At 44.9% G+C, this 14,276-nt stretch overlaps 1 protein-coding gene across 3 annotated transcripts in view; it reads right to left on the bottom strand.

Moving 5' to 3' along the window:
* The window catches only part of CREBBP (CREB binding protein), a 124,265-nt gene that overhangs the window by 92,638 nt on the left and 17,351 nt on the right, over positions 1-14,276 (bottom strand). For all 3 annotated transcript variants that reach the window (XM_059415469.1, XM_059415468.1, XM_059415467.1), the window contains exon 2: positions 8,238-8,950. In XM_059415469.1, the coding sequence (XP_059271452.1) occupies positions 8,238-8,950 (713 nt within the window). The remainder of the gene's footprint in view (positions 1-8,237; positions 8,951-14,276) is intronic.

Below are 14,276 nucleotides of genomic sequence, written 5' to 3'. Positions count from 1 at the left end.
CCTTTCAGATTTGTTACTTCTAAGAAAGGACTAACAGGATTTCTAGGGTTGCAAAAGCACACTTTTTTATCAACCTTAGAATTAGAGAGATTCTGGACCCCTGGCAACACACATCACAACACCATCCCTTCTATCTGCTGCTGACTTTCCTCCGCTACTCTCTCTATACAGAGCAACAACTCAACACCTGTACCCAGGAGACTAACTTAAGTGTACAGCTTCCAATTTCCATTTGAATTTATCTTTTCTGCTTTCCTTCTAAAAGACAAGCATTTGGGTTATTTTCAGTGGAAAACTAGAACATGCTATCAAAGAGATAACATATCAGGTTCTGCCACTGTTGAAGTTGAGATGGTTTCCTTTTTTCTTTTGAAGTCATATCATGCCTTGTTAACATTACTGCTATGTTGTTGAAATAGCTTATATTTTCTTTTTTTAAAAAAATTAATTTATTTACTTGACAGAGAGAGATCAGAAGTAGGCAGAGAGGCAGGCAGAGAGAGACAGAGAGGAGGAAGCAGGCTCCGTGGAAAGCAGAGAGCCTGATGCAGAACTCGATCCCAGGACCCTGAGATCATGACCTGAGCCGAAGGCAGAGGCTTAACCCACTGAGCCATCCAGGTGCCCTCTAACTTATATTTTCTATTTTAAATTATTTCTTTAAGATGGCCACAAAATTAGGAATAAGAAAGTAGAAATAATCACAAACACTGAGTAAGTCTAAAATTATAATAAAGATTTTTTTGGGCGCCTGGGTGGCTCAGTGGGTTAAGCCGCTGCCTTCGGCTCAGGTCATGATCTCAGGGTGCTGGAATCGAGTCCCGCGTCGGGCTCTCTGCTCAGCGGGGAGCCTGCTTCCTCCTCTCTCTCTCTGCCTGCCTCTCTGCCTACTTGTAATCTCTCTCTGTCAAATAAATAAATAAAATCTTTAAAAAAAAAAAAAAAGATTTTTTTTTACACAGCTCTAAGCCAATGAATCTTAAAGCCTGGATGAAAAGAAAAAAATTTTTTAAAGATTTATTTATCTGAGAGAGAGAGACAGAGACAGAGAGAGAGGAGGGGCAGAGGAGACGCCAGGAGACTCTGCAGCCAAGGACAGAGACTGATACGGGGCTCCATCTCATGATCCTGAGATCACAACCCAAGACTAAACCTAGAGTCAGATGCTTAACTGACTGTGCCACCCAGGTCCCCCCAAAAGAATCTCTGTTAAGATATAAATTACAAAACTGACTCAAGAACGGACTGCGAAGATCAGTAATATCCCTTAGCCAGACTATGTGGAATCCAATCCTGGTTCTGCCACTGTGCTAAGTCAGTCAACTTTCCTTCATTTCTCCACTCTGTTTTCTTCCATGTCTTAATCTGTGACATGGAAATAGTACCTACTACCCACTTCCTATATTTTTATGAAGAATAAAAGTTAAATATTTTTGAGTTTTTCTCAAACTTAGACTTTGGTTTTATTTTATTTTGTTTAAGATTTTTATTTATTTGAGACAGAAAGAGAGAGAGAGAGAGAGGCAGGCAAATGAGAGGGTGAAGCAGGCTCCCTGCTAGGCAGAGTGCCCAACACAGGGGCTCCATCACAGACCCTGGGATCATGATCTGAGCCAAAGGCAGATACTTAACAGACTCAGTCACCCAGGAGTCCCAAATTTAGACTTTTCTTAAAGAAAAATACATTGACCAAAGACATGAATTGTCTAAAAGGTCCAGGATCTATAGAAAATATCAAGAGTGCTATTAAAGATCTTCAGTTACCCCCCCCCCCCCAGAGAAAAAGAACTTCAGGCCCATAGAGTTAAACAGTGATCTCTCTCAATTCTTCAAGAAACAGATCACATGTTAAACCATTCCAGAGAAGAGATGTGAAAGGTTTCCAAACTCATTTTGACCAAGTTACAGAACACTGATAGCAAAACCTGTCAAAACACAAAACAACCATGGATCACTCACTACTGATTAGTGAGAAGCAAAAATTCTAAATTTTTCTCAACACTAGCAAATAAAATTCAGCAATACATTAGCTTTCAACTTCACAATTACAGAGATGGTTCAATTTGATATTAGGAAACATACTGAGGTAATTTGTCACATAAATAAGACAGAAGAGAAAAATCACAGCATAATCACATCACAGACATTAAAAAGGAATTTCATAAAATCAGCAACTAACAAATACGGATTCAATTATGTTCCAATTTAAAATGGCTGCAAACCAAAGCTCACATCATACTTAGTAATAAAACACTAGATAAAACTCTATTAAAGTCAGATACAAGACAGGGAAGTCCAAGAACATAAATACTGGTAGAAATACTGACAAGAAGAGGAAAGTATCAGAAACGCAAAGATGACTATCTACTAGGAAAACGCAAGAGAATCACCTGAAAAAGTATTAGAATAAATGAAAAAATTCCACAAAGTGGCCCCGATCACCAAAGCAACACACACATATATGTTACCATCTTTCCTCCACTAAAACAGTGATCACATAAAGAAAGAGAGTAACTCATCCAAAGCAACAATAAATCCACTGATACGTGTAGAATACGTGTGGAAATAAACTTAGTAAGAAAGGTGTATCACCTACATAAAGAAAACTACACTATGCATCTGAGCAACGTTAAGGTTCCATGAAAAGACCTAACTTGTATGTTTAGGATAAGATGACTCAAGAAGCCACAAAACTATCACAACACCAAATTCCTTCTTAAATGATTTATAAAGTTCAATACAATCCCAAATTCTGAGATTTTGTTCGTTTTTAAGAATTTGAAAGACAGTTCTAAAGCTTATCTGAAACAATAGTTCTCGACCCTGGCTGCCATGGAAAGGGAACTGGGAACCGCATCAATGCTCATGCCACATCCCAAAGAATCTAATGTAATTGGTGTGCAGTGGGGTTCAGGCATCGTATTTCTAAAAAATCTCCCCAGGTAACTTCGATGGGCAGATAGGGTTGAGAATCACACACCTCGAAGACTGTCTTGTAATGGTGGCCATGAAAGCATGGGATTCTTTAAAGGGAATGGGGAGCAATGACCTCCCTCACGTGCTGAAGTTCATTACATTTCTGGCACAGGAAACGCAAGTATCAATAAAACAAATTTGTATCAATGAAACAAACAAACCAACGACTAGTCCAGATTTAGACCTAAACCATGTATATTTGAAAACAGAGTAAAACATAACAGAAATGGTACGTCACATTAGTGGAGAGAAAAGCTGGATCAGCACTATCTAAATAAATGGCACTGGGATGACGACTACAATTTGGAAAAAAATAAACAGCTAGATCTCTATCTCACACTGGCCAAAATCAATTCTGAGCTAAATACCCAAGATAAAAGGGGAAAAAATACAGAGTATTTAATAATTTTGGAATACAGAAAGCATTCCTAAACATAACGTAAACCCCAAAAGCCGTAAAAGATAAAACGGATAAATCTGTTCCTATAAAGACTGAAAACTTCCATTTGGTAAAAACACAGAAATACCAAATTTGTAAACCCTAGTAGCTATATGCCTGTAAACCAGACTTCAGCAAATACAAAAAAGAGGGGGGAAAGCTTACATTTACTAAAAGGTCTTAACTTTGAATACACAAATATTAAGAATTCAAGCCAACGGGGCGCCTGGGTGGCTCAGTGGGTAAAGCCGCTGCCTTCGGCTCAGGTCATGATCTCAGGGTCCTGGGATCGAGTCCCACATCGGGCTCTCTGCTCAGCGGGGAGCCTGCTTCCTCCTCTCTCTCTCTCTCTCTGCCTGCCTCTCTGCTTACTTGTGATCTCTGTCTGTCAAATAAAATAAATAAAATCTTTAAAAAAAAAAAAAAAGAATTCAAGCCAACAACAACAAAAAGAAACACAACAGAAAGAGGACATGAATAGTACAATATAAACGCCCATGAATTCATGAAGAGACATTTTTGCCTAAGAGAATGGTAAATTAGCAAAAGGATGCTATCAGTGTTGGTAAGAATGGGGGATGGGAGTTAAAGGGTGGGGTGGGACAGGAACTCACTGGCTTTTGGTAAGAGTCTAATCTGCACAATGTTTATGGAGTATCTGACAATAGCTACACTTACCAAAAATGTCAATATTCTTTATTTTTTTTATTATTTTTTTTTAAATGTCAATATCCTTTAATCCAGAAGTCTCACTACCAAGATTTTTTTTTTCTTTTTTGGTTAAGTGATAGAGTTTTATTAAGCAGGGACATGTAGAAAGCCCTCCAGAGTCAGAGGGGTCCCAAGAGGGTAGCCCTCCTACCAAGAATTTATCTAGTGACACTCAGCTCTACAAAGATGTATTATCAAAACTGTTATATCAGCAAAACATTGGAAACTACCTAAATGCACAGCCATCAGCCATCAGGGCACTAGTCATATAAATTAAGACATACCCAAATCAGGGACCACTACCATACCATACCCAGTAAGAAGGACTGAGCTCAATCTAACACAGAACTTCTGACTTACATTAAAGTGGCAGGAAGGAGGCCTGTGTGTTTACCTACATACATAATGGGAGGGCCAGAGAGAGAGATTATACTACACTACTCTTTATGTTTAGGGGAGATACACATACACGCCCACCTCTCTAGGCCTCTATATGCACAGATCATCCCCTAAAGGATAGATAAGAAATAGTTGCCTTTGGTGAGATAATTTGGGAGAACCAAAGGTCAAGAGTTAAGGGAGATTAACTTTTCAGCTCTCTTAGTGTCTTTTTTTCTTTTCTTTTCTTTTCTTTCTTTCTTTCTTTCTTTTGTTTTTTTTTTTTTTTTTTGTGGTTTGCTGTTAAACCATGTACAGGATTACTTTCTAGAAACAAAACTTTTAATAAAGCCTTTGACCCAATGACCTCACTTTTTAGAATCTATCCTATGATGCCCCCAGAAAAAGATACATTTATTGCAGCTGTACTAATGAAAAATCAAAAACAATCCAAATGTTCATCATCATCAGAGGAGTAGAGCAATAAATTATGGTACATCCTAGAATGAAATACTTTGCTATCAGTAGGAAAACAAGGGAAATCTGTGTGTGCTGATAAGGAAAGGCAAGTAGGGTATGTACTGTTATATAACATAACCAGGTGCTTATGTAGCTTGGTTCCATTTCTTATTCACATGTATCTGGGGGAGCCAGGGCAGCTCAGTCAGTCAAGCATCTGACTCTTGGTCAATCAGATCTTGATCTCAGGGTCCTGAGTTCAAGCCTGCAGTGGCCTCCACATTGGGCAAGGAGACTACTTAATAAAACAAAACAAAAACAAAAACAGAAACAAGAAAAAAAAAGTGGTCATCTGTAAAGAATGAGGTGACTTTTCTATTGTTTGAATTATTTTACAGGAAATCTGCATTTCATTTGTGATAATTTTTTAAAAAGATTTTATTTTAATTATTTGACAGAAAGAGGAGGAGAACCAGACTCCCCACTGAGCAGGGAGCCAGATGTAGGACTCGGTTCTAGGACCCTGGAATATGACCCAAGCCAAAGGAAGACGTTCAACAACTAAGCCACCCAGATGCCCTATGATGATAATTTTTTAAACAAATTTATCTTTTAAAATGTTTCTTCTTCCTCCTGTGCATTTTTAAATCGACTTAAAACGAGCCTATTTCTTGCTCTTAAGCATTTCCCCATCACTATTAGTTCTTTTGTCCCCCTGAAAAGCCATGACAACCCTTCTAAACAACACCAGTCCCTGTGTTTCCTTTGCCACCAGCCTCTTTGGATACCTACAGGGAACAGAGATGACTGTCCCCAAAACACTAACTTGGCTTCTGTTCCACACAGTGAACACTCGCAAAGTGTTGTCTGAAAGAGAGATCACGCTGTACAAAGGAATGAAAGCCCTGGGCGCCCAGAGGAGCACACAGTGGCAGAGACACACCGACAGAGCCCAGACTACAGGAGACCTGCCAGAACCAATAAACAAAACAACCAGATTCTTCAACAAATGAAGTGTAAGGATCCTAGAAATTAAGATTCTTAACAGTCATACCCACTAGCTATTCCAATTGTTGGGTTGGGGGCGCTATAAAAACAAATTAGGACACATAGACCACTGGAAATCCTACTTATCTAGCAGACCTCGAGGACATGAAGAAATCATTCATTTATTTACATGTGAGAATGGCACTAGGTTTAGGTCTATCCTGTCTAACTTTTAGGAATATACATTACCAGTGGCTCACCAAGTCTGGTCAAGGAGCCGAGATACCTTTTAGAGAGGAGAGAGTCATGATGTCAAAACTATTTTCATAAAACACAAAGACATTATTACCTTTTTTACTCTCCTTCTCTCACAGAAACATAGAGGCACTTTCCAGAAGCTCTGTGACCAGTGGTATCACTGTGCTTAATAGCTAATGGAATGTGTGCTTGGTTTTCAAAAATCTGTTTCAGTATTTAATATGGCAAATACTGATAGCTCTAACCCATATTTTAAGAAATCTCCTTGGGGCCTCAACAGTTAAAATTATTCAGGAATCCAAAGACCAAAAAGTTTGAGAACACTTGCATTAAACTACTATGTCTACTTTTACACAGGATTTAAATTCTCCAAAATAAAACATTTTTTTGTAAGGGGGTGGCATGGATTGATGAGTCAGCTGGGAAAGAGCAAACATCAGGCTGACCAGAGCCCTAAACCCACAGCAATGTCTTCTCAACCTACCTCTAGAAGGCAAGTGCATACACAGACCCTTCTGCAAACACCAGGGACAACTGAAGTTGAAGTTCACATTCCTTCCCCTTTAACAACAAATGACTGTTGAACAATGTAGGAGTTTGAAGCCTTGACCCCTGCCCAGTGGGAAAATGGCATAAAGATTATGACTTCCTAACTAATAGCCTACTAATACCCAGAAGCCTGGCCAATAACATAAACAGTCAATCAGCACGTGTTTTGTATATGAACTATGTACGGTTTTCCTACAATAAAGATGGAGAAAACATTAATAAAATCAAAAGAAGAACACATTTATAGTACTGTATTTACCCACCCCCCCACAAAAAAGGGCAAAAAACAAAACTACCACCGCCCACGTGTAAGTAGACTCACATAGTTCAAGCCTGTGTTGTCCAAGGGTCAATTGTACTTCAAATTGTCTCCTTACCGAAGACAGTCCCAGGGCTTCATCTGTGTCTCCTCGCACCCAAGACAGCCTTGTGAGGAAACTGTGTGCTACCCTTTCTTGCCCTTTTCCTTCATATGGAATAACCAAATCCAAGAAACAGCCCAAACTGTTCTATTGTTCTAGAATTTGCTATTGCAAATACTGCCTGCCACAGGTGGCTGCCACTGAAAGCCCCCCCCCCCCCCGTCTCGGAGCCACCGTGGCATCTGCTCCCTCACTGGGAACCCGCCTGCACCCCACCTCCTTGTCAGCCTCCAGCATCCCAGCTGTCCCCCATCTACCTTGGCATCTGCCCTCCCTGTCCTCCAGGTTCAGCCCCTGCTCTGCACGCCAGCCGCAGGGCTGGCAGCTGAAACCCAGAGCAGCGCTCTCAAGCTGCGCGAGCCTCGCAGCCACCTGGAGGCTCCCGAGGGCGCAGGGTGCCGGCCCTGCCCGGGTCTGAGTGCAGTAGCCCCAGGGCTTCTAACAAGTCCCAGCCGCAGCCACAGCCATGGACCTCACTCTGGGGACCACCGCCACGGAGCTCCTTCTGTGACCCACGGGCCCGCTCTGCCTCCCCGGCTGTGAACCCCAGCAGTGTGGGGACAAGCTGGGAACACAGCTTCTTGGCTGTTAAGATGGAGACTGTGGCAAAAGACACTTCACCAGGTGAACGTAAGAAGAGAAAGAAACAGCGAGTAAGAACTCCATCAGCTGAGAAAGGAGAGGGACAGCAGCCTCCACCAGACTCCGCGTGCAACAGAAAGTGATTCCCGGCCCAAGCTGCCTCTCTCAGCCACATGGTTCTACCTCCATCATGCTTGGAGGCTGTGAACGGGCCATCGGCCTGAACACATCCCCTGTGTCTGCAACTGCTCCCATGCAGACTGTTGTCCCACGGGCTCCCTGAAGAGCTCCCACTTTAGAGACAGGGGCAGGGATCTTTATCTCTGGGCTCCAGATACCAAAACTCCCTCTTCCAAATCTGAGGGGCAGGAAGGAAGACTGGAGGAGGACAGGAAGGGGCCGCCCCGTCCCACATCACCACCGCGCCCTCCAGCCCCCGCTAGCAGCAAGTATTCAAAGCGCATAAGCTCACTTACCTTGGTCATGCCTCCTGCCTGCGCCGTGTTCAGTCCGGCGTGACTGGCCATTTGCGGTGAAACCTGGGTTAACGTCTCGGCCAGCACGCTGCTCGCGGCCCCCTGCATGGCCGGAGCGGGGTACGGCATCCCAGCTCCCCTTCCTCTGCCTGCGGCTCCAAGAGATCCGTTCATGACTTGCGCCTGTCCTTGCTGGGCCTGGTTCATTAAACTGTGGCCAGAGTTACTATTGAGGAGGCCCGGGTGGGTCTGGTTGAAGTTAGCGTTCATGCAGATCCCAGGTCCCGTCTGCGACGTGGCAGGGCTGCTGGTCACCAGCCCCACTTGCTTTTGTGCTTGCGGATTCAGTGCTTGGGAAGCAGGGGGAGTGGGCCCGGAGGTGCTGGCTGCCTGCTTGGGCAGGCTGGGGGCTGCAGAATCTCCCTGGTTCAGAGGGCTCTTGCCCATGGCACCCAAGCCAGCCATGTTCGCACTGTTCGGCTGCCCTTGTGCCTGGCCGCCCAGGCCTTGCTGCACGGGGCTGTTGGCGCTGACATTTCCTATTCCTGGGTTCATACTAGAGCCGCCGCCTCCGCGCAGAAGCTCCGACAGTTGTTTATGTTTGGAAGCAGCATCTGGAACAAGGTTCCCACTGTTTAAAAGGCTTAATTCTCCTCCATTGGGGATCAGCTCATCAGGAAGATCATTTTCCAAGTCAAATAATGATCCAAAATCTAGAAATTAAACAGAAATGGAAATGAGACACGAAGAAACCATAACGGCTTTCCAACTGTCATGTCACGTTACTATGATCTTAACCTAAAGAAGCACTTCACACCGAACACTAGCAGGCCTTTTTTTTTCCCACTCTTTTCTTTTCTTTTTTTTTTTTTTTTTAAAAAGATGTTACTTACTTATTTGAGAAAGAGGGACAATGTGTGAGAGAGAGCACAAGCAGGTGGAACTGCAGAGGGAGAGAGAGGAGGAGGAGGAGACTCTCCGCTGGGCAGGGAGCCCCAGGTGGGACTCGATCCCAGGACCTCGAAATCATGACCCGAGCAGAAGGCAGCCGCTTAGTGGACTGAGCCACCTAGGAGCCCCAGAACGCTAGCATGTCTTAAGCGTAATGTCAAAAGGACTTGAAACTTTGTTTGGGAAAATAAAAAAGGAAGAATATTTTTCAAATTCTGAAGAAGGAAAAGTTAAACAGAGATGAGAGGAGGGTTAGCCCCACTAGCTGTCACCACATATTCTAAAACAGTAATTAAATCGTGTGGTTTGAGGAGAATTGTACATATAAAAACTAAAGGAAATCACTGAATTTGTTAAAATGTTTTTTAAGAATATATGTGTGCAAAAAAGAAACTGGGCATCTGGTTAAATGAACAGCAATTTAGGAGAATTAAGTAAAGCCTAACTTTAAGTGATTCCATATTTAAAAGGTAAATTATTTAAAAGACCCCACTCAAGCCTAAAGAGAAAATGAGAGTTCTCCAAATGTTGAAGCTGCAGAAAATAAAGATGTATAAAGAAACTAAAAATAGTTAAAAGAAAATAGTTCAACAACTACTTGTCTCACATGAAAGGGGCTGACATCAGCCATGCAGAAGGACCGGCAGTGCACGGACTCCCAAGTATAAAGACAGAAAGGTAAGGATCAAAAAGATGAGACAGAACTGTCAAGGGAAGAGATCATCCTTCCTGGTAATCAATGACAAGTACAGCAACTTCTTCCTCCTGGTGCCTCTCAAAGTGCCATTTCTCTAACATGTGGCCTGTGTGTCATCTCTAGTCGCTGAGTGACCACACTCTCTTCAGACCACAACACCCTGGCCACTCGCGCGTGCGCGAGGGACGAGATGTGCAGAACACCACCACAGCAGGATTATGTGTAACATCAGAACACGGGTGAATACCACACGGAGGCAGGTCGGCCTCAGAACTGCAGCCCTGCCTCTGGCTCCTACTTCTTAGCTCTAAATCACCTAGACCTTCTGTGCCTCAGGGTCTTCCATCTGGAACCTGGGCGATGATGATGGCCACCACACCTCACAGGGTTTCATGGGGACTGAATGAATGAATAAATGTAAAGCACTTCCACCGACAGTGCCTGTGGGTAGTTAAGTGTACTGTCAGTATCAGCTGTTATCCAGTAAGAGAAGGTTTAATAAATTCCATATAATCCTAGAAAACACTACACATCTGGGGTGCCTGGGTGGCTCAGTCAGTCGGGCATCCAACTATGGACTTTGGCTCAGGGTCGTGAAATCGAGTCCCATGCTCAGCACGGCGTCTGCTTGACACTATCCCTCTCCTTCTGCCCCTGCCCCCACTCACTATATTTAAAATAAATAAATAAAACCTTAAAAAAATTACACCCCTACTAAATTATGAAGACTGTAAAAATGTAGGAAAATGTGCATGTGATGTAAAAACATGCAAAGGCAGGTCAAGTAAGATCAGAACTGCAGTGTGTGCACGTGGGCAGTGGCTGGTAAGAAACACCCCAAAATAAAGAGTCGCGCTGGCAGAAGTGGGGGGTGATGAATGCAGGAGGCTTTCTGCTGTTGTTGCAAACACAGCCCCCCACACTTTGAGAAAACAACTCTCTGCTCTGCGGGGTCAGACCCTAAGACCGCCTCCCCCACAACCCACTGGGGCGGCTGCTCTGAGGTTCCGCTAAGGAACAGCCACACCTTCCCAGCCACAGGAGCAGGAGTGACTGGAGAGGCCACCCCCCCAACCCCACCCCACCCCCACCCCCGTGAGCAGCTTCTCCTTGCGGGTGACACAATCCCAGCTAAGGGAGTCAACAGCAAGTTGGCCACAACATGTGGAGAAGGTCTTCCTTCTACTGGATGCTGGGGAAGAAGTCTCCCTTCCCTTCAGCACACTTCATGGTGGACCTGCGGCAGCCACCTGCACACAGGAGAGGCAGCCCGTCCCGCACACACCGCGCTGACTGCAGCACAAACTCCAACGCCGGAGCGCCCCCCACCTTCAGATTTCTCACTAGAGAAGAAAATCCATTTCCCGTCATTTAACCCATGCTAGCTGAAGTTTAACGTCACCCAAAGAAGTTCAAATTCCTTCATAAGGCATATGTGGCTCCTGATCACTTCTCACCCCCCCCCCCCGCCACACCTCCCGACGCACCCTACCCTCCGGCCACAACAGGGAGCTGTCACATGCAACAGAAATCCTTCTTCTGGATGTTCTCTCTCATCTACAAAGCCACACCCCTATCTCTCACTCAGATTATGTGCAATGACTACTAAGACTCTCTGGGCCATCCCTGCAGAACAGACCAGTCCTTTCTGTCAGCCTCCGGAGCTCTCTGTACATGCATGTCCAGCAAACCACCTCTAACCAGCACATACCTATTTCATCTATTTCATCCTACCCGACTATAAGGAATTAGGGATTACCTGCAACTGTACACACACACACACACACACACACACACACGTTTCTGTACAACCTGTGAGATTAAGTTGCAGACACATGAGCCTTTCCTCCCAAGTATTAGACCATGCATCTTTTTTTTTTTTAATTCTTTTTGGTTTTGTTTTTTTGTGTTGTTGTTTTTAAATTTATTTGACAGATCACAAGTAGGCAGAGAGGCAGAGAGAGAGAGGGGAAGGGAAGCAGGCTCCCCGCTGAGCAGAGAGCCCAATGCGGGGCTCGATCCCAGAACCCTGGGATCATGACCTGAACTGAAGGCAGAGGTTTTAAGCCACTGAGCCACCCAAGCACCCCTCCTTTATTTTTTTTTTTAAAGATTTTATTTATTCACTTGACAGAGAGAGAGAGAGAGAGAGAGAGAGAGAGAGATCATGAGTAGGCAGAGAGGCATAAGCAGGCTCCCCGCCTAGCAGAGAGCCTGATGCGGGGCTTGATCCCAGGACCCCAAGAGCACGACCTGAGCCCAAGGCAGAGGCTTAACTCACTGAGCCATCCAGGTGCCCCAATAATGCTCTTTATTACATTTATTTTCCTGGTTTAAAATCCAATTCAGGACCCCACTGCACCTAGCTGTCATGTCTTGGTCTTCCCCTTTTGTCTAGAAAGTTTCCTCCGACTTGTTCTTTCCTAATTCTGACATTTTTGAAGAAGACAGGCCAGTTGTTTTATAGAATGTCCCTCAATCTGGGGTTGCTTCCTCCTGATTACAGGACATGTGATTACGAGTCGACTCCTGGATTTGGCAGACAGCTGAGACACTGCCACGGATCAGGGCTTTGTCCTGCCAACTACCCAGCTTCTGCATCTCTAAGAGGTTTAGTGGGTTCCATTCCATAGCTTTTATGGCATGTTGCTGTCCTGAATCTGGATAATTCCACTAAGGTCTCCAGATAAAAAGAACACATTGGGGGCGGGGATGGAGAACACATGAAATAAAGTAAAAAGAAAACAAACAACTCTCCAACATGCTTCTGTTGCCTTCCAGACTTTGTCCACAGGCATGCACATTTTTACTCTGTATCCTTTCTTTCTCATTTTTTTTAAAGATTTTATTTATTTATTTGACAGAAATCACAAGTAGGCCGAGAGGTAGGCAGAGAAAGAAGAGGAAGCAGGCTCCCTGCTGAGCAGAGAGCCCGATTTGGGGCTCGATCCCAGGACCCCGGGATCATGACCTGAGCCACCCAGACGCCCCCTTTCTTTCTTCTTTAGAAGATTTTAAGTAATGTCTACACCCAACATGGGGCTCGAACTCATGACGCCAAGAACAGGAGTCACATGCTCTGCCAGCTAAGCCAGCCAGGCACCCCTACTCTGTATTCGTAAAACTAAACCAAACTGCAGCGTGTGTGTGATTTTAATGCAATGCTCCTCAATCTGGGCGCATGAAAAGGAAACTTCATCTAAACCAGCATGAGGAGCCATTATGACAGAGACGGAGTTTCCTTTCCATTTGCCAGGGAGGGGGTGAAGAGCCGGCGGCAAGCACTGTACATCTTAGAAGGAAACGAACTGCAAATACTTTCAGTAGGGATCAACCTTCCAAAGCTCCAAGTGACTCCTCCCCATGTCTCGAAGCACTCGCTCACAGAGGGGGGCTGGGCCTGGACCAGAGCAGGTGACCCCAAATGAACAGTGCCAGAGTCCACTTCCCCAACTCCAGGGTGGCAACGGAGCTGAGGAAGGAAAAGGCACACCTGGAGGTGGGACACGCGCATTCAAATCCAAGCTCCATCAGCCAGCCCGCGTCCTTGAGCAAACTGCCCAACCTCTGGTCCCACTTCCCCCAACCACGCCGCAGGGACAATATCCCAGAGTTACACGGTGAGAGCTGGAACAGGTTATCTTACTCTATTCTTGCAGACAAACTTCAAAATTTCCTCCCTTTCATAATTCACCCACCATCCTGCCACTCTCAAATTTACCCATTTGGTCTTTCTTAATGGTTTACTGTAGCTGCACTCCACACGCACGTTTGACTCTGACAGTTGTCACGGGTGGTATGTCTTGGGCTCAGTTTTGGTTTGTGCTGCTCTGCCACACTTTGTCCACCTCTACCACTTTTCTCACCCTATTTCAGTCCAAACACCTCTCACAGCTGTTTGGCTGTGGAAAGAACGAACTAACTCTGCTTACGTCCTCACCTACTGGTCCAACGGCGTGTGCGCGCATCCGCGAGCAAATGCACAAGGAGGGCATCTTTGTAAGAAGAGAAGATGGGCTGTGTAGGCTGTGCAGAGGGCCACCCCCACTCAGAGCGCCATCTCTCTTCTTCCTGTGACTGTCTCCACGTACATACTCTCCATCTCACAAAACGGACAAAGGAAGAGTGAAGGAGGAAAGCCAGGATATTGCAACATCCCCAGTGATGCTTTCTACACACCAAAGTGTCCCAATGCACGGTTGCGCAACACCAATCTGAAGCACCGGAGGTTCTGAAGGTTCAAGATTGAGCATCACCACTCCTGATCCTAGGTAGCTTCCCTTTCTTTCCTCCACCAAGTCACCAGTGGCCCCAGGAGGGAGCAGAGCTGAGGCTGAACGAGATTCATGGGACCCTGCTTTCTAGGGGCTCAACCTTGGCAGGAGACATCC

Source organism: Mustela nigripes, chromosome 11 (assembly GCF_022355385.1).
Source record: "Mustela nigripes isolate SB6536 chromosome 11, MUSNIG.SB6536, whole genome shotgun sequence".
Lineage (NCBI taxonomy): Eukaryota > Metazoa > Chordata > Mammalia > Carnivora > Mustelidae > Mustela > Mustela nigripes.
Note: the sequence above shows the minus strand (reverse complement) of the source record. Positions and strands in the feature narration are given on the sequence as shown.